The sequence below is a fragment of the Lepidochelys kempii genome, chromosome 7, assembly GCF_965140285.1.
Source record: "Lepidochelys kempii isolate rLepKem1 chromosome 7, rLepKem1.hap1, whole genome shotgun sequence".
NCBI classification, from domain to species: domain Eukaryota; kingdom Metazoa; phylum Chordata; order Testudines; family Cheloniidae; genus Lepidochelys; species Lepidochelys kempii.
In genome coordinates this window covers 68,974,734-68,994,972 of record NC_136386.1, presented here as the reverse complement: position 1 = coordinate 68,994,972, position 20,239 = coordinate 68,974,734, and the positions used below count along the sequence as shown (strand labels likewise).

At 44.7% G+C, this 20,239-nt stretch overlaps 1 protein-coding gene across 1 annotated transcript in view; it reads left to right on the top strand.

Annotated features, from left to right (window-relative positions):
* The window catches only part of LOC140914736 (rap1 GTPase-GDP dissociation stimulator 1), a 43,380-nt gene that overhangs the window by 7,634 nt on the left and 15,507 nt on the right, over positions 1-20,239 (top strand). Inside the window, exons 3-9 of the mRNA XM_078853929.1 lie at positions 2,214-2,336; positions 2,496-2,621; positions 5,643-5,771; positions 7,181-7,306; positions 8,522-8,665; positions 11,696-11,827; positions 19,426-19,560. Coding sequence (XP_078710055.1) covers positions 2,214-2,336; positions 2,496-2,621; positions 5,643-5,771; positions 7,181-7,306; positions 8,522-8,665; positions 11,696-11,827; positions 19,426-19,560 — 915 coding nt within the window. The remainder of the gene's footprint in view (positions 1-2,213; positions 2,337-2,495; positions 2,622-5,642; positions 5,772-7,180; positions 7,307-8,521; positions 8,666-11,695; positions 11,828-19,425; positions 19,561-20,239) is intronic.

Genomic DNA, 20,239 nt, shown 5'->3' with positions numbered 1-20,239 from the left:
CTCATTCACCATGGGTTTAAATATTAAAGCTGCAGACAGTGACAGTCATCTGTACCATACAGGCTAGATCTGGCTTTCCATTCTCTGAAGCATTGTCAGCCTATTAGTGTTTCCAGAGGATGCTGTGTAGAAAGGTCTGGCAGTCCCAACCTATCCCCAGAGCCCTTTGCTTCTCCCAAGTATGTTGCTTGCAAAAATAAAATAAAACCATGCACCTTTGAAGATTCAGTAAATAGGCCTGTCTGGGGCCTAATTTCTTATTACTTGCAGCTTCACTTACTTTTTGCTGAGGTGGTGGTGGGTTGGTTTTACCTGTCAGCATTTGCTCGGCACTATTGCCTCTCCTTCAGAGCTCGGGGATTTATTCAGTTGCCATGGCAATGTGGCCTGCATTTGAAGGTTAGGCTCTGTGCAATACAGTTGCATTTGACAGCCCTAGAAAGAAACCCACTAATCATATTTTCAGAACTTTATCCTACCTCCTCATTTAATTTATTTCAGACATTGACCCCTGAGGAACCTCAAGAATAAATGTTTCAAGTAGATTTCAACTATTCTTGTACCCTCTCCCCCACCTGCAGAGGGGATGACATAAGAGCTCTTATGCCTACTCGGTGGCATGCAAGGATCCCTCTGTCCTGGAGTGGATCTTGCCCAGTACTGCCAGACATCTTCCTTACTTGTCCACAAGTAAAAGGTTGCAGGACTGGGCTCATTGCTGTTAAAAATGCACGAGAGATTTTCTCGGTGATTTTTCTGCATAACAAAGATTTGCATAATCTGGCACAGGTGGTATTTTCTGCACACTGGGGCACAGGACTGGAAAAAATAGAATGTCATACTTAAGGATTCAGTATATTAGAACAGTATTGCTGGGGAAGCTTGCACCTGTCAGCACAGGCATGTACTTTGGCACCAAATTCCTCAATCAAAAATATTATGCAAATGCTGATTGCAGCTCAATATTTAAAGTTGTGCTGAGTTTTGTACACAAACCTCTTGTAATCTTATTCTTAATCTAAGAAGGAAATCTTGTTAGCTGTGTTTGCAGTAATATTTAGCTTGTTATTTGCAACTTTTTACAAACATGTTGGTTTTACTTATTATAGTGTATGTAGTTAGTTACTGAGTTTCATTAGAAGAAATTGTGTTTTTAGAAAACATATCCAAAAAAACCCCTCAGATTACATGTTTCCTTTCCTCAGTATCCAGAAACAAGTAAATCATTTTAGATTTTTAGAGCAACAGTAGGAAGTCTCTTAAGAGTAAAAGAGGTGAATCACAAACACCATGATAGTGATATGCCTGTCATCACAGAGCTAAGAGCAGCTGTGTTACATTGTTGTAGTTCAAGCAAAGTAATATGTTTAAAAATGCCTAGCATGATTTCAGTCTTTAAATGTCACTTGTGTATGATAATGGCCTATTTACCTGGGTTGGGGTTTTTGTTTGTAAAAGCAGGTAGTAATAAATAAACTTAAAAAAAATCTACGTACAGCATGGAATTATTCCAGGATAGCATATGAAGGAAGTTGTCTTTTCATGATGGAAGGTATGTGTGACCGACTACAGAATAAGGCAACCTATTACACTAGGAAAAATTATGACCAGGTGGAGTCCCACTTTTTCCTATTGAAGTTTTAGCCTCCTTCAGCCAGTGTCAAAGCATAAAAAGACTATCAGCCAGTACTCAAGCAGGAAAGAGTAGCATTTCTTACAGCTCTTTTTCAAAAGACCAGCCTTCCCCCTCCCACCACTCTCCCAGCTGACGCCAGCCGCCAGCCGGTGTTTGTTTATATATCCATCCTTCAGAAGACTCAGTGGCCTGATGACAATTAGACTTGATGAGACAGCAGGAATTCCTATTGTGGGGTAGCTGTATGATGACAGTCCTAATTGCTAGGAGCAGCTGCTGGATGACAGGCCAGATACCATCCACAGTTCATTTCTCAGTTGGCGAAGATGGAAATGTTTCCCTCTAAGGTCTGACACACAGGGCCCCTTCAGCAAGGTTCTTAAGCACTTACCTGACTTTGAACAAATTAGTAGTCCCAGTGACTGCGTATGCTTAAAGTTAGGCAGGCGCTTAAGTACCTTGCTGAATCAGGACCTTGATTCCAACACTGCCTAGACCTCTGCAGAAACCATGAAGGCAGATACAGTGAATAAAGCAAATTCATTGCCATTACTGTTAACACTCTCTATCATTGCAGAGCAAAGATCCTCCAGCCTACTCACAAACAGTGGGATTTTCCCAACTTTAGCTCAAATTCTCAAAGGCAATCCAAGCTGTGCAGTAAAGGCAGCCCAGGTGATTGCAGAGATAGCAAAGAATGGTACGTAAAGTGTTCCTATAAATGTTAAATCCATTATTCCTGTTTACTTTCAATCCACTTATCTGTTCTATGGATGCTAATTATTGGCCTTGCAGTTGATGTATTGGTTTTATTTCAATAAGGCAAGGTCCTAGCAGCTTCTCTCCTCTGTCTGTGTAGAGGAAATGAAGAAGCCATGTATCGAAGCAGGTTTGGTTCTAGCTTTGGTACCTCTGCTGGAGAGCACGGACCAAGAGACATTGCTTCATGCTGGGAGGGCCATTGGCCGCATCTGCTATGAAAACAGTAAGTACTCAATTTGCTGAAGGAGTGCTGTACATTCTGGCTACAGTAGTAAGGGTGTCTTTTAAAAAAAACACATGGGCTTTCTACTTAGACTGAGGTTAACGTTCTTTATATGTAGTGCTATCACCCTTGGTGCTAGTTCAGTTTCCAATTGCTTCTACAATAGCCATACCAGCAAACGCAGCATGGTTTTGACAACAAGGAGACTATAAGGGGTTAGATTCACTTTTGAATAACTTTTATTCATTGTAATTACAGTAAGTTAATACCAACCCCCCAGCCAAATCATTTAAATAGCTTTCACTTAAGAACAGCATGCTTTATTAAACTGCTTCTTACTAAATTGCAATTTGTATTACAATAGTGCCTAGAGACCCCAACTGAGATCAGGGCCCCATTCTGCTAAGCATTGTATATGTAAACAAGAGACACTTCCTGCCCCAAAGAGGTTAGACAAATAGACAAGACAAAGGGAAGAAGGGAAACTGAGATAACTGACTTGATATAGATCGCACAGGAAATCAGTAGCGAGAACTCAGGTCTTCTGATTCCCAGTCCATTGCTTTGCCTACTGTGCTGCACTGCCTTTCATGGTAAAACAGTTTATAAAAGCAGTGCTCTTTCACTGTTAGGAAAATTTGCCATAGGGAAAAATCTGGGCATATATTGTGGCATCAGGGGGTTATTTTGATGAAACCCAAATCAGAATGCAACATGTTGGGAATTAAAATATTGTAGGTGATAAGGCAGATTGGGTGCTTCAGGTGTAGAATAGCTACAATTATCTGAGTCTGTCAAAAATCCCATAAATAAGAGGGAAAATAAACTGTGTATATTTAGAACCAGATTCCCACCTCTTGTAAACTGATGCCGCTCCATTGACTTCAGTGGAGCTATGCTGACATATACCAGCTAAGGATCTGGCTTCTAAGACCTAAAAACGCTGTACCAAGCTAGGTGCTAAAGTGCTGTTATATGTTCTGAGACTCTTTGGCACTGGAACAACACAGATTACCTCTCTATCTGAAAGATAACAGCTGTTAAAGCAATATGAAAGCATAATGTGGTCTTCCTTCTATAGAACATACTGTAATGGTACATGTTTAGAACCTTTATCTTTCCATAAAGACATCTTCTCAGAAACAACCACAATTATTCTAGAATGCAAAGAGCTAAGTTTTGGCAGAGTCACAAACTGCACGTAAGATACAGGGTTGCACTGCCCCAGGAGCACACCTGGATCTAGACTATGAATCAGTCACAGTATGGTTGCTAGTTCTCATCCTGCTCCAGTGGGTAAAGTAATCTGCACCACCTCTACACCTGATGCTCCAGGTCATTTTTACTGACTGAGACACTAAGGGATCTACCTAAGATTCTGCCTATTCCCCCTCCCATATACCTACATGAGGGCCAGGCATACATTTTTAACAGTGCAGGTAATTAACCGTTAGGACAATTTACCAAGGTATGATGGGGTGTGACTCACCATGACAGTGCTGCCTTCTTGCAGTCTTGGAGATGAGCTCTTTAGGGCAGTACACCCTCTCCCTAGGGTGCCTTGCCCACAGTCACATCTGCTCTCTGACCCATGTCTCTCCAGGTACTGTGGCATCCTCTTCATGATATGGCCAGAGGGCTGTGTCATGAAACCATCTGTGCTCCCCGCTTTTGTGGGTTAGTACTGCAGTCCAACTGTCCAGCCATTTCCAGTGCAAGGACCCAGGCCTACCCACTACTCCAGGTCCCAGCCTAGGTACCCTGTTGATGATAGCCACATTGTGTGTCTCCTTAACTCCCCTATGATTGCTATGCTTCCTTCAGCCTCTTTCCCTTAGTGCCCCAGCACCTCACCTCAGGGCCTTCAGACACTGCTCTCTATCCAAAGTACTAGCCTTCCTCTTGCTAGGAGCACAAACTTCCCTCCTTGAGCTCTAGGCAGCTACTAACTCTGCGCTGCCCTGCAGCTTTTCTTATATTGGCTGCTCCTCACAACCTCTTATTGGCTGCTTCCCTGTGCAGCCTCCCTACATGCCAATGTGGGGCAGATACCCCATCACACGAGAGTTGTGGTGGATTCTACAGCACTGACCATTTTAAATTGAAGATTGGATGTTTTGCTACAAGATGCTCTAGGAATTATTTTGAGGACGTTCTACAGCCTGTGTTATACAGAAGCTCAGACAATCTATAATGGTCTGGAGGAGTTTGTTCTGAATCTTGTGCTGCTACAGACTTCCCTACCTGCACCACACTTTAGGGCTATTGACACTACCTGCAATGAGGTAAGCATTCAATTTAATGATATCCTTAAAGCACTGCAAAACCTCATTTTAGTCGTCACCTATGTTAGGCTGTTGTATCATCTCTGACATGCTCACTCCCACTACAATTGCCTTAACACCTCTTGTATAATGGCTTACCTGTTCAGCTCCCAAAAAACAGTTTTACCATGAGGGTAGAGTTTAGGGATGCAGGTTTGGTCTTTAGAGTAGCAGCCGTGTTAATCTGTATCTGCAAAAAGAACAGGAGTACTCCACAAGTACTCCTATTATTTTTGGTCTTGTAATTTCACAGCAGGATTCTTGACCCCAATTCTTTGTTCCATCCACATCCAGAACTTCTATTTGGATCTATATTAACCTGAATTTGCAAGGTAAAACTTAGTTTGGAAGGATAATGGAGTCAAGATCATGTGATAGAAGGCCAGAATGGATGGACTAGTGTGATCAAAGTTTGATCTCCCTGAATTAATTCCTGTTTAACTAGAGCATTTAAAAATAATTAAAATCTTAAATTTATTATTTCCAGTGATAGATTATCCACCACAACCCAAATTGTTCCTATGGTTAACTACCCTCAGTTAAAATTTGTACCTTATTTCTAGTCTGTATCTTGTAGCAACGTTTTGTTTTAACTCTTACTTTAGGGATGCCTCCTCCATGCCCTAGTTAGTATAACAATGGATTAATCCAAGATGAAATTTCTGTTGCCTTTCATTTCTATGCGTTTGATTTCCAGGTGACCTTCAGGAGCAGCTGGTGAAGGCAGGAGTGATCACATCACTGGTCAGGATATTAACTGATTACCCAGACAGTGAGCCACTTGTCCGTGTCAACCTGTTGGCTTTATGCAACCTTGCAAGCCTAGGTGGGTATTAAAACATTCCCAGATTTGCAACTGTGTTGGTTTCATTTCTCATGCTACCACTGGCTTGTTCTTAGGCAGTGTTTCCACAAGTAGGGTTGGCCATAGTAGGCAAATGTTTGTCCTGCTATCAGGCAAAGTCACTGCATAGAGATTAGACACCTGTGGTTGGGATAAATGCAAGACTGTCTTTATTTCTTGTTACGCAGGGGCTTATCTCCTTGCTATATGCCCCCTTGTGGCCAACCTAGATAGACTCTCTAACCGTTCATAACTAAACACCAGAACCTGTAGCAGTTGCTGACCAGCCACACACACAAATAATTAAGATTCAATACATGTCCTCCTAGCCTCTTCCCAGGGAAAATGAATGGGTTGTGTCCTTAGCTGGTGTAAACTGATGTAGCTCCGACTTCAGTGTATGATAGTACTTTTTTTTTTTAAATGTATTGCAATTTAATTTCATTAAGTATCTTTTTTTCATGTATCTCATACAGGACCAGGGACACTAGGAATTTTTGATGCACCTTCTCTCTCTACCATTCATTTATGTCTTAATAAAATGGCTTGATTCTCTTCTCACTTACACTGGTTTAAAAATGGTGTAGCTCCATTGACTTAAAGGAGTTGCTCCTGATTCATACAAGCATTAGTGAGAGAAGAATCAGGTGTAAAGTCTCTCATTTCTCTTTCTATGGAAATTCTGTGTTATGATTGTGAGAACCCCAAATTTGGGGTTTTTTTGGGGAGGAGTCTCTAGCCCTCATGGTTGCTGATAAAAAAAAACTTAACAAAAACCCTAAAGGCTCTCACAACAGAAGACAAAACTCAGTGGCTTTTTTTAAAATTCATGATTTTTAAGCCAATCTCATGATTTTTGAGGAAGGGCTGACTGTTTCTGAACTCAGAATGTTGGCAATACTGCATTCTGGACATATTCTATTTCAGCCATGTCCTTTATACATTTTTTTCTTCTATATTTCATGGCATTATGGCACAGATATGTTAAGCTTTTGAAAGAGCTTGTGTGGAAAGTTTGACTGCCCATCCTGAACAAATTGGTTAGATTCTTGCTGGGATACTTTTTTGCAGAGAAAATGTTCTGGTAAAGTGGTACATGCTGTCATACCACAAGACCAATTCATCACTGGTATAAAGCCATTAAATGCAATGGAGTTAGGACAGCAGTTGATTTGACTATTATTAAAAAGGCATAGCAACTGGAATGACAACTGGATTAGAAAGCAGAAGAAAAATGAGGCAGATTGAGGGGATTTAAAGGGAAAAAACAATGATTAGATGTTACGTGTATTAAACAAACAAATTAGCAAGGCAACTAGATTCAAAGTAGCATCCAGTCATTTCTCTCTAGGAGTTTTTTTAAAACATACAAAATCATATTATCCACACAGAGATAGCTAAAGAAGCTCTAAGCAAGACAAAGGTTGCTGAACATCTAGTGAAGCAGCTGAGAAGGGCAGAGAACCATCAGAGGATAGAAACCATCATTGAGGTTCTACAGATGCTAGCGGAGAATGGTAAGGGGTCTCTTATCTTGACGACTAGGCTCCTTAGTATGGAGGATACTAGCATAGTGGCTACAACGAACACTCCAGGGTTTTCAGTGGAATTCCATTACTGGAGGCAAGGTCATAAGCCCTCCTCATAGAAACAATGGGTGAAATCCTGGCCAGATTGAGGTCAATGGAAAAATTCCTGAATAAAATATATGGTGAGGGAATGGTACGAAATGAACCATTTGATAATTTTGTGTATGATACACACAGCCTCCATACTGTATGAGAATGCAGAAGATTACTGGGACCTTAGAAAATTTACTGGGAACTGATCTTAAAAGATACTTTATAATGGGTATAAATGGAGATAAAGAGCCCCTTTACTAAAATCAATCAGCCATGGTTGACTAACGAGGCCAGTCTACTTCAGTGAATCAAATGATAGTTAATGCTAAATCAACAATTTCATGAAAATGGTATTTCCATAAAGATATTTCTAGCACAATACTTTTGTGTATTTATTTATAATTAAAGAGATCGTACATCTGGGTTTCACAGGGACAGTCCCGTTTTCAGATGATGTCTAAGGAACTTCTTTGGGATGCCTGAAATGGCCCAGTTTTTCATTTCCTCCATCACAATATTTGTGGGGTTTTATTTAGGTTTGTTCAAGACATTGCTATATCACACAATTTGTTCAGGGTTTATCAGCAACAAGTCTAGTGGAATGAGTGGTCAAACAGCATTCCCCACACTGGAGTGAAGAGTAATAGCTAGAGATGTTATCAAAGCTGTTTGTTTTGTTCAAACTCAATATTAACACCACTGGAGAAAAATCCCCCACTCTGAGAAATATAGCCATGGTGCTGCCAAATTGCAACTTGGCAACACCAATACACCTGTTAGTATTTTGCAGTTCTTACTTTATAAGAAGGGTGATATCTTTTATGTGAGAAGAGATCTGGAATGTAATTTTTAAAAGCACAAAACATTATAAATTGCAATAGAAATTCCCCAGTTGCCTTCCCCCCACACCACCCATGCAAAAAATTACAATGATCTATCTAAAAGGTGTATTCCAATGGCAACATCCCTGTTTCTGAACAAGAGTCCCACAAATTACTGCACCTGGAAACATCTAAAATTTATCGGGGATTTAGCCTCCTTGCATTCATTTTTTTTATGCAGTGACCCAAAGAGAAGCCATTAATATGCATGTTCTCCTGACCTCTGCAGATGCTTTGAAAGTGCAAATGGTAGAGGCAGGTGTGCATGAGGCACTGTCAGAGATCCTGCTGAGGCTCCAGGGCAGTTCGCAAGCAGAAGATATGTGCAGTGTGAAGGCTGCATCAGATCTCATTGTGTCTCTGCTCCTTGGAGGTAAGATGCATGGAGAAGCAGCAGAAAGCCCCATTAGCAGCAGGGATTGCCATATGCTCCTGTGCTTTTATTTCCTTTCTTCAGACACATCTGCAGCCTGTTTCAAGATTCCTTGGGGGAATTCTCCTCAACAGCCATTCTTTTCTCCCCCACTTACACTATGATTGTAATGCTCATGTTGCCACAATTTTCCTCCAAGCATATACACCTTTTGCCTCAGGCATTTAATGCCACTATGCCTGCTCCTATTGCATTTCTAGCCTCTGCCTAGAACAGTGTACTGCCTTCTTAATTGTGGCTTTGTGTGTCAGTCCAGTCCATCTAGAACTGGGTTTCTCCAACTTTCTGATAACCTGGCTCCTCTGGGTAGCCGCTGAAATATGCAAGCCTCCCCAAAAGAAAGGAAAGCTCAGATATAGGACCCGATATACTTCTTGAGTTAACCTCAATTTTAAAGGACCAGATCCTTAGCTGCTGTAAACCAGTGTCGCTCCACAATCTGGCCCATAATGTGAAGAGAGGGACTAAGAATACTAGTGTTATAGCACAGACAGTGCCTACATAAGTCTCTACAGACTAAGCTCTGCAGCTGAATAATGAAGGTCTATATGACCACCCTCTGTCTGCCCCCTTTCTCATGGAGGCATTTCACAGTACAGGGGGTCCTTTCAAGTAAACTGGCTTCTGACATGGAAATCTCAGACTGGTGTTCTCAATTTTTTTCCCTTCAATACACCTTAACTCATTCAGTACATTTAAATACCCATTTAAATATATTCATTGCATACATTCTTCATTCATTCTTCAAAAATGGAGCAAGTGTTTGAGCCATCTGGATTAATGAAGGAAGGAAACATAAGAATTTAAAATTACTTAGTATTACATGTTTCTATGTACTGAAAATGGAGAACACGGACCTTCTAAAAACAAAAAAAAGTCCTTGTGGCACCTTAGAGAATAACAAATTTATTTGAGCATAAGCTTTCATGGCTTGGGAGACAGGCCAGTCCTTGCTTACAGACAGCCCCCGACCTGAAGCAAATACTCACCAGCAACTACACAACAAGAAACTCCAACCCAGGAACCAAACCCTGCTACAAACCCCATTGCCTACTCTGTCCACATCTATTCAAGGGACACCATCATAGGACCTAATCACATCAGCCATACCATCAGGGGCTTGTTCACCTGCACATCTACCAATGTGATATGCCATCATGTGCCAGCAATGCCCCTTTGCCATGTACATTGGCCAAACCAGACAGTCCCTACGCAAAAGAATAAATGGACACAAATCTGACATCAGGAATCATAACATTCAAAAACCAGTAGGAGAGCACTTCAATCTCTCTGGTCACTCAACAGACCTAAAAGTGGCAATTCTTCAACAGAAAACTGACAAAAACAGACTCCAATGTGAAGCTGCAGAACTGTAATTTGCAAACTGGATACCATCAGATTAGGCCTGAATCGATACTGGGAGTGGTTGGGGAAATTAAGTTTACGTTTTGTAATGACCCAATACTAATTTCTCCCTACTGTTACTCACACCTTCTTGTGAGCTGTCTGTAATGGGTCACTCTTACCACTTCAAAAGAGATTTTTCCTCCCTTGGTATCCTGCTGTTAATTGATTTATCTCGTTAGACTGACCTCACACTTGGTAAAGCAACCCCCATCTTTTCATATATTTATACCTGTTCCTGTATTTTTTCACTCCATGCATCTGGTGAAGTGGTTTCTAACCCATGAAAGCTTATGCCCAAGTAAATTTGTTCATCTTTAAGGTGCCATAAGGACTCCTCATTATTTTTGCTGATACAGATTAACATGGCTACCACTCTGAAAACTGACCTTTCAGAGTATACATTTTGCTGCCCCAGACCTTTCATTTCCTCAGTCACACCGCTGCACTGTGAGAAGGGACAGAGTACAGCAGCAGGTTTTGAAAACTGAGCATAAAATGCCATAGAAGGCATCTGAGATGCTGCTTTTGACGTGTGAGACGTATAGAATCTATGCTCAACCATCGGGTATAGCAGAAAAATGTTAGCTATCTCTGCTGATCTTAATTGTAATTTGGTTCAGATGGCTTTGTATGGGTGACAGTTTTGCAGGATTTGGGGCTACATGAATTAAAGAATTGCACATAATTATGCATTTACATTGCATCCTTTGCCAAAATCTCAAGGTAACTTACAATTTAATTAAACTTAAAGGTCAAAGCTGTGGCAAACATTTGAGTTAAACACTGTAGTATATTCGGATTTCAGTATAAAGAACTAGTTCTAGATTACTAATCACAAATCTGTGGCTTTCATTCTTAAGATTGCGTTTAGCCTATGCAGATCTCAATGAGTAACCTACTGACACTGAACACTTGGAAACACAGGAGATACATACTGTTCCCTCAATCCCCACTTGTAAATCCTAGGAGATTTCCATGCATTGATTATGGGTGCGTGTACACCCACACACGCACACCCTTTTACATGATCTAGTCTTTATCTGAGCTGTGATCACCTTGCCACTTAAGATTCCATCCTGCAAGGTACTGATTTCATGAGAAGATGAAGGCACTTAGCACTCTGCAGGACAGATTTATACAGGCATTAGTTCAGCAGAGTGAACAGCTCTGTTCCTCCAAATAGTCATATACAACTGCTATTGTATTATGCCTCTACTTGGGAGAAACCTGCTAGCAGACTACCACAAGACTGAATAACTTCACATCTTCTGAAGGAGATGGTCCTTTCATGCAAGACTGGAGCATATAGCTAAAAGTAGTATGGGGAACCTTGCATAAGGCTACTAGCCATATATTGAGTGCATGGATTAGTGTAAGACATCTAGAATGATCAACTTTATAGCCTTCACTTCACAGAATCACAGCCTCCTGCCAATTCTGATGTTCTGTTAGAGGAAACAATAGTCTACAAACTTCTGAAACCTTGAGCAGTATGATTCCATAATAGATGCAAAGTAGAGCTTAGATGTATTTTTAGGCTTCTCTTCATTTATTGTACCACAGATGAATCCATGCAGAAGATGTTTGCTAATGGCTGTGGCATTATCTACCAGAAGGTTGGTACCTGGCTTGCATCCAACCACCCCCAGCTGCAGCTGACAGGAGCACTGGCTGTTGCCAACTTTGCCAGGAATGGTAAGATTGCTTATTCATTACCCATCAAAGTGACCAAGATAGCTAGTATTGTTTGTTTCTTATTAGAGAGTGCAATAATATTAGATTTCATGGCTCTCTCTCTCTCTCACACACCACCATAATATAGGAAAACAAAAGTGTGTGTGTATCTTAATTATGGATGCTAATCATTTTAAGGTCATTATGTGGGCAAGTCTCCAGCCTCACTCCTACTCGGTTAATATAGCTCCTGTTCTAAAGCAGCCTCCACTAGTCCAGTCCTGAACCCCTCCACCCCCACAAATGTCAAAGCACCTCAGTCCTGACCTGCAGTTTCATTTGCTGACTCTCTTCAATCAATGGAAATGAACTATGCAAATGAATGGGAGGGAGGAAGTGCTGACTGACTGAATTACCTCTGCTGTCACAATGCTCCTCAGCCTGCAGCACCAAATGGACCCTGTGAGGAAAACAGGCTTTTCTAGAGTTCCACTTTTCCAATTGTCACCAAAACTGATAGACTTCTTCCCACTAATAGCTGGAACTTTCCCTGAAACTAGAAATGAAACAGGAGTAGTCTTGGAAAGTTATTGCAAAATGCCATTGAGTGGACTATTAGGCCTCATTTCACTCAGTCACTTGCTGTTACTAGAGGGTTGAACACTTTGCTTCTGTTGGTCAAGGTCATTACACATACTAGACCAGGGGTTGGCAACCTACGGCACGCATGCCAAAGATGGCATGTGAGCCGATTTTTAATGGCATGCTGCTGCCTGCCGGGTCCTCGCCGCAGGCCCCACTCAGCCTGCTGCCGAAACCAGGCCGAGACCCCAGCAGGCAGCAGTATCCCGTTAAAAATCCTTCCTGCCCCGACCCACTCTTCTCTGCCCCCTGCGCCCCCTCCCTGGGGGAGCACGGTGAAGAAGCTTGGTCTGCAGCTGCTGCTGCAGGGCAGGCAAGCTCCCCCCTCCCCTGCCTCTTCCCGAGCATGCTGGGTTCCTGCCCCTCCTCCTCCTCCCTCCCTGCCACCGATCCACTGATGGCCCTTGTGAGGAGGGGGAGAAGTGGAGCCGCAGCGAGCTCGCCGCTCCGGCAAGGAGGCGGAGAAGAGGTGGGGATGAGGCCTTGGGGAAGGGGGGTGGAATCAGGGCATATCCCCTCCGGGCATATCCCCTCCAGCCCCCTGCCATGAGCTACTCTGGGCAGGGGGCTGGGAGCACCCCAACCACTCTTGCCCACACCCCCAGCCCTCTGCCCTGACCCCTACACCCCCACACACACACAGCCCTCTGCCCTGCACCCTCCTCACAGCCCCCCACTCCATGCCCTGACTCTTGCACCCCCCACATTCCTACCCCCACCCTGAGCCCTGAACAGGAGCTCCTGCACCTCCCTCCCCACATTCCCACCTGCACCCCTCACACCAAATGGGAGCTGCCCAGGTAAGTACTCCACACCCAAACTGAGCCCCCTCCCTCATTGTAGCTCCTGGCCAGACCCTGCCCCAACCTGCTCCTTCACCCCCAGCCCTGTGCTCAGTGCACTCCCACCCTCAGCTCAGTGCAGAGAGAGAGGAAGAGAATGGGCTAGAACCAGGGGAGAAGGTAGGTACCCACTCTGTAGGCAGGGCCAGGATCCCAGACTGGCAGCGGGCTGAGCGGGGCTGACAGCCAGGACCCTGGCTGGCAGGAGCCGGCGGACGGAACCCCAGACCAGCAGCGGCCTGAGTGGCAGTGGGTTGAGCTGCTCAGCCCACTGCCAGTCTGGGGTCCTGGCCACCGGCCCCGCTCAGCCCACTGCCAGCCTAGGTGAATGGAACCACAGGCCGGCAACAGGCTGAGAGGGCCGACGGCGTAAGATCAGCATTTTAATTTAATTTTAAATGAAGCTTCTTAAACATTTTGAAAACCTTGTTTACTTTACAATAGTTTAGTTATATAGACCGCGAGAGAGACCTTCTAAAAACATTAAGTGCATTACTGGCACATGTAACCCTTCTGCCCGTCAGAGTTGGCAGCAACAAGGGCCGGGTTCAATATCTAGGGGATCCATTCCAATAACACAATGCAAACCGGCTCGAGCCCCCACCCAGTGACCTGGGACAAATATATACCACCCCCGCTGGGCGCCTCCAAGAGGCAATACTTCCCCTCTCGCAAGCACCTAGTCTGAGTGTAGCAAAAGTCTTTTAATAACAGAGAGAAACAATGTGGCATTATGTTGGGGAAACACCACCAACAGGATTCATAACACAACCCATGAGCAAAAACAACCCCACCCCAGGCAAATTGGGGCATGCCCTTTTCCCTTTGGTTCTTGAGTCCAGCAACCCCAAATCACCCAAAGTCCCAAAAGTCCAATGCCCCAAAAGTCTCTGTCCCTGGTCAGAGCAGCCCCAGAGTTCGAAAGTTTATTGGCAGAGCTTTACCTCCCAACCTGGGTGGAAATGGGACGGGGGTAAGAGGCACCTTACGTGATCTGAAGCTGACCGCCCCATAGCGGCACTCCGCTCCACCAGCCGCCCCACGTACTCCTTCGCTCAGCTGCGCTCCGCTCCGCCAGCCGCCCCACGAACTCCTTCGCTCAGCTGCGCTCCGCTCCGCCAGCCGCCCCACGAACTCCTTCGCTCAGCTGCGCTCCGCTCCGCCAGCCGCCCCACGAACTCCTTCGCTCAGCTGCGCTCCGCTCCGCCAGCCGCCCCACGAACTCCTTCGCTCAGATGCGCTCCGCTCCGCCAGCTGCCCCACGAACTCCTTCACTCAGCTCCACGGCCCACAAGCAGCTCCTGCCATCCACACACTGCTCCGCGTCGAACTGCTTCACCAGCCGTCCCGCAAACTGCTCCACAATATATCTTCAGGCTCCCCCACTACTTAACACAACACTCAGTGATTTCAGCTCTTAGGTGAATTCAGCTTATAGTAGGGGAGCCCCAGTGCTGGTGCACTGTCAGCCCAAAGTGAGCTCAGCAGCCTATAACTAGACTTCTAATGAAATCAACATTAGCTCTGATATTCTACAGTGGAGAGAGGAGGAAGTGCAATCAGCATGTAAGGCCCTCACCAAGGGGCCCATGCCACCAAGTATTAATACTTGTCCCCAGCCTCTCTCCCTTCACACAGTTTTGGAACCCATGACCCTTGCCTAGCGAGTGCTACTTAGTTGATGGTGAATCCCTCCATCATAACAAAAGGCCACGTACAGTTCCAAGCACAGTTCCCATAATCAGGGTAATAACAATTTATTCTTCCTGCCCCAATAACGGAGACACTGGGGATCCCACAGCAGCCAAAGTGACCATTTGGGCAGCTATGGTCTCATTCTAGGCGTGGTGGGTGTGCCTATGCAAATGAGATCAGCCCCTGAAGTTCTTTTCCACAACTTGCCACACCTCACCACCAGATGTCAGGGTGGAGCTCATCCTGACACTGCTTACACACACAAAACCTTAAAGTGAATAAATGAAGACCCAGCACACCACTTCTGAAAGGTTGCTGACCCCTGTACTAGAGGCTCCAGGCAACCCTCCCCTCCCACTCTTATTTTAGGGACTCCATGCATTCCACCCACTCTCTCCTCCCCTGCCAGGGATTCTGGGTGCCCCCTATTCCCCTGATGCCAGGAGCTGTATGTGTACCCTGCTTCCCCTTCATTCTGATGTAGGATAAAACTTCCAAAATCACCAAGTGACACAGGTTCCTAAGTGTATAAATCCCATTTCCAAAAGACACTTATGTGCTCTGGAACATTTTTACCCACAGTCATTTCAGAAGAAAAACTGAGTGGCTTGAAATTAGGGATGAAATTTCAAGGGAGACCATTTTGTCACACTAAGTACCCTCAGTGTAAAGAAAGCAACAGTGATTGCTAAGGACCATAAGCAGAGGTACATAAAGAAGTGGCATTGCCTATAGGAGAGGAAATGAACTGCACTTACATTCAAAGGACATGGTTGAGACGCATCATTAACAAATGACATAGCCTCATCCCTAACTCTTTCTGTTCTCACACACACACACACAGGCTTGAGTTCTTCATTGTATTTTACCTAGCAGTGAACATTGTACATGATTGCTCACTGGAAATGTCCTCTATGCCTTTAAAAAACTTGTTAACTGATTTAATACGTTTGACTGACTTTATTCCTTGACCCCCTCTGCCATCCCCTCCACCCCCAACATTAGACATTCTGGGTAGAAGAATAAGAATAATCCCTATCTGGCCTCAGTCTGTGCTGCTGATGTATGCACAGCCTTTAATCTAAGTAAATAATCCCTGTGGCTATTTGATTGCAGTGCTAAGGGACCTCTGATGAGGCAGTGAAAAGATGACCGCTTTTGCAGCTGAGAAAATAATAGTTCCTAGCCAGTTTTAACTGTGAGCCATTAAATTGAAGGTGCATGCAAGGCTTACACCATACAGGTAAAAATCCATAGAAAAAAAGCCTCTTGGGAGCTTTGCAACAGTCAAAGAAAGATGGCCACTAAAGGAATTGTGGCTGTTTGCATATTACTAGAGGAGGAAGGGTATTCCCATTTCTCTCTCGAGCTTGTATATTTTTTTTTTAAAAGTGCAGTGGAAGTGAGACTATTTCAGTATAGACTTGAAAGTATTAAAAAACCTCACACTACATATTTTACCTGTAACATTCTGTCAAACAAAATCCTTAACTTCTTTCCAGAAAGAATACATGGCTACCCAGAGACTTGTGAATTTTCTCAGGCCTCTGATCTCAAAATACCCAGGATCTTGCAGGGGAGCATCTCCGAGAAATCACAGACAACATGTCACCATTAAAAGCTGCATTCATGAATGGAAATTAAAAGATTTTTCTTGAATAAAATCCGCAAAATCACAAGGAATGTTGGTTTTCACACAAGTACACTTTTAAACGTCACACGTATTTGACAAGTTTCAACTGAGATATGTAACAAAGGAAAAACCATAGTTTAGCTGAAATGCAATGGTGGTAATGATGCTAGAGACACGCACGTCGAAAAGAACCTTGCATCCCTCAGCACAGATCAGGAAGAGATAGATATTGCAGTGGAAAAGGCATTGAACAATCCTATAGTTTAGAAGAAGTTAAATAAGGTCAATCAGTTGCAGGGAGAGAAATTCTGAAGAAAAAAAATCACTTGAAATAATTTTGTTGACTGTATAATGGATTTAAACTAGGGGTGGGCAAACTATGGTCCAGGGGCCACATCCGGCCCTCCAGCTGGTTTAAACCGACCCTTGAGCTCCTGTTGGGGAGCATGGTCTGGGGCTTGCCCTGCTGCTGCGCTCCAGCTGGGGAGCGGGATCCGCAGTCGGGCCGTGCGTGCATGCCAAGGCTCCTGGAAGCAGCGGCATATCCCCCCGCCAGCTCCTATGCTTAGGGGCAGCCAGGGGGCTGTGTGCACTGCCCCCACCCCAAGTGCCACTCCCGCAATGCCCATTGGCCTGGAACTGCGGCTAATAGGAGCTGCAGGGGCGATACCGGAGGACAGGGCAGCATGCAAAGCCTGGCCACATCTCCATATAGGAGCTGGAGTGGGGACATGCCACTGTTTCAGGTAAACGCCGCCCAGAGCCTCCACCCCTGACCCCCTCTCATGCCCCAGCCCCAATCCCCCTCCCACCCTCTGAACCTCTTGGTCCCAGCTTGGAGCACCCTCCTAGATCCCAAATCCCTCATCCCTAGCCTGACTCCAGAGCCTGCACCTCCAGGTGGAGCCTTTCCCCTCCCCATGCACCTCAACCCCCAGCCCAGAGCCTCCTCCCACACCCTGAACTCCTCGTTTCTGCCCCCACCCCAGAGCCCACACCCCCAGCCAGAGCCCTCACTACCTCCTGCACCCCAACTCCATGAACATTCATGGCCCACCATGCAATTTTCATACCAAGATGTGGCCCTCGGGCCAAAAAGTTTGCCCACCCCTGATTTAAGCCCTGTTTTAGAGCCAGATCCTCATCTGGTATAGCTCCATTGAAGTGAATGGAACTTCACAGATTTATACCAGCCTGTGGTATGCAGTACTCAGTTTTCTTTCCTATATTTTACCAGAGTTTACATTAAGAGGGGGTAGGGGTAGGAAGCATTGCCCTGACTATAGCAAAGTTCAACTAATACCAGAAATGATTTTTTTCTTCTGGGCCAATAATTATACTAGCAAAAATTTGTTCTTTAGCAGTATAGGCACCCTACTGCACCAAAGGGCATGTAACTCAACACTTTCTTGGGGAAGGATTTCCTGGACACACAGGAATTAAGGGAAGACAGGGATTAAGAAAAATTAGAACAAGAAGGACCTAAAGGAAAGTTTCCCTGAGAGCACAACTTCATATGTCTCTTCTGTAGGAGGCTGCAGCAGCTCTGATGACAAAGGGTTCTTAGAAATAAAAGGTATATGTAGCAGGGTTTCAGGCCAAAGGGGGGTTAGGGTAGGGGACATGAGCCTGCCCTACTCCAGGGGGTCCCAACCCAGAGCCATGTGGAACCAGCCTTCCTGGTTTCAGGTTCTCATATCGGTAAACGTATTCCCTGGGCCACTGCCTACCCTTGGCTCCAAATCCTGTAGTCCCTCAAAAGGTAGTGGCTTCCTGTCTCCCTCATCCTACGTGGTCAGCCAGGGTGCCACAGTGGATTCAGCATCTTTGGCCCCTTCAGGCTGGGACTCTGGCAGGAGCCTGTAGCACACATCTGCTCTCCTCCTCAGTCAGCCCAGAGTGAGCTGAGCTACTTCCTTTTATATGCTCCCTCCACCAGGAGCATGCCAAGCAAGGGCAAGGGGGCATTGCCTCCCAGGTGCAAAGTGTGTGTGGTTAACCCTTGCTGGGCCAGTGCATAGTTGGTACATCCCATCACAGTGTAATATACAGAAAACAAAGGCATAAGAGTTTCAAGATAAGTACATCACTAAGGAGGGTATTTGGAGAAAGTGCAATACAAAGCAGGGATTTCTTGGGACTGATTATTTTGTTCTGACTCTCACCAGTGTTAAACAGGTAACTCATTAAGTCAATGGGAATTTCACCAGTGTAATAAATGCAAGATCAGAATTCGGTCCCTTACACCGAAGAGGCTAAAGTAACTATGGACCCAATTCTCTTCTCACACCTGTTAATCAGCAGTAATTCCACTGAAGTTGGTGGAGTTATAGCAGTGTAAAATCAGTGTGAGATCAGAATCACACTTGATGGGCTAGATCCTCAGTGCTCCTAAGATCTCTTGGTGCCTCTAAAGTGGCACTGAATGACATTAAAGCTGCCCTAATGAGGAAGCAAAGGATTCTACCATCATGGAATTGGGGCTTGTTGGAGGGTAAACTGGGGCCTACAGACAGCGAGTCCAAAGCCCTAGCAGACCATTTTAGCTGGCATAAGTTAACTTGCGCTGGAAGCAAGCTCAGGGCAGGTGTAAAGGTAGCTTAAGGTCACCTTTGCTGAGCATGAGGGCAAGTTCTGTGCAGCTAAGGATTGCCATTGCTCTTGCTAAAGCATGATCCCTGTTGAACGACAAAAAATCCAGGCCAATAGTTCCTGGCGTTCCCCAGTGGAACACTGCTGGGCATAACAACTATCACTGTGTCTCATCTCTCCTTCTGAATGTTTTTTTTTTTCCCCTCTTTCTTAAGATGGCAACTGTGTACGGATGGTGCAGCTGGGAGTGGTACTTCAGCTTTTGGACCTTTTAGAGCAACATATGGAGAATGGGGACGTTTCTGTTCAACATGCTGCACTCAGTGCCCTTCGAAACCTTGCAATCCCAGGTACAGAGCTGGTAGACAATCTCCTATTCATAAACAACTGGTGCCCATGGAGGGACAGGTCAATACCTAGTGTAGATCCACTGAAGTCACAGATTCTGGTGCATTTTCAGATTCTGACAGGTACCTGAGCTTTTTTTCCTGCAAAATAACTCATGCATGTGACTAACTCACTAGGACTACTCATGTATTTGATAGCTGCTTTCAACTACCTGAGAGCTAGTTCCAGAGAGGATGGTTCTAGACTATTCTCAGTGGTGGAAGAGGACAGGACAAGGAGTAATGGTCTCAAGTTGCAGTGGGGGAGGTTCAGGTTGGATATTAGGAAAAACTTTTTCACTAGGAGGGTGGTGACACACTGGAATGCGTTGCCTAGGGAGGTGGTGGAATCTCCTTCCTTAGACGTTTTTAAGGTCAGGCTTGACAAAGCCCTGGCTGGGATGATTTAATTGGGGATGGGTCCTGCTTTGAGCAGGGGGTTGGACTAGATGACCTCCTGAGGTCCCTTCCAACCCTGATATTCTATGATTCTATGTGCAGAAAGTTAAGGAGCTTCAAATTATCCACGGGGATCTTATTAGTCACCACTGAAATGGCTTAACATATAGTCGCACAAACACTATATAACAGGACAGGAAATGAAGAACAGTAGATACACTTTAAGCAGCGTAGGGAGCAGGAA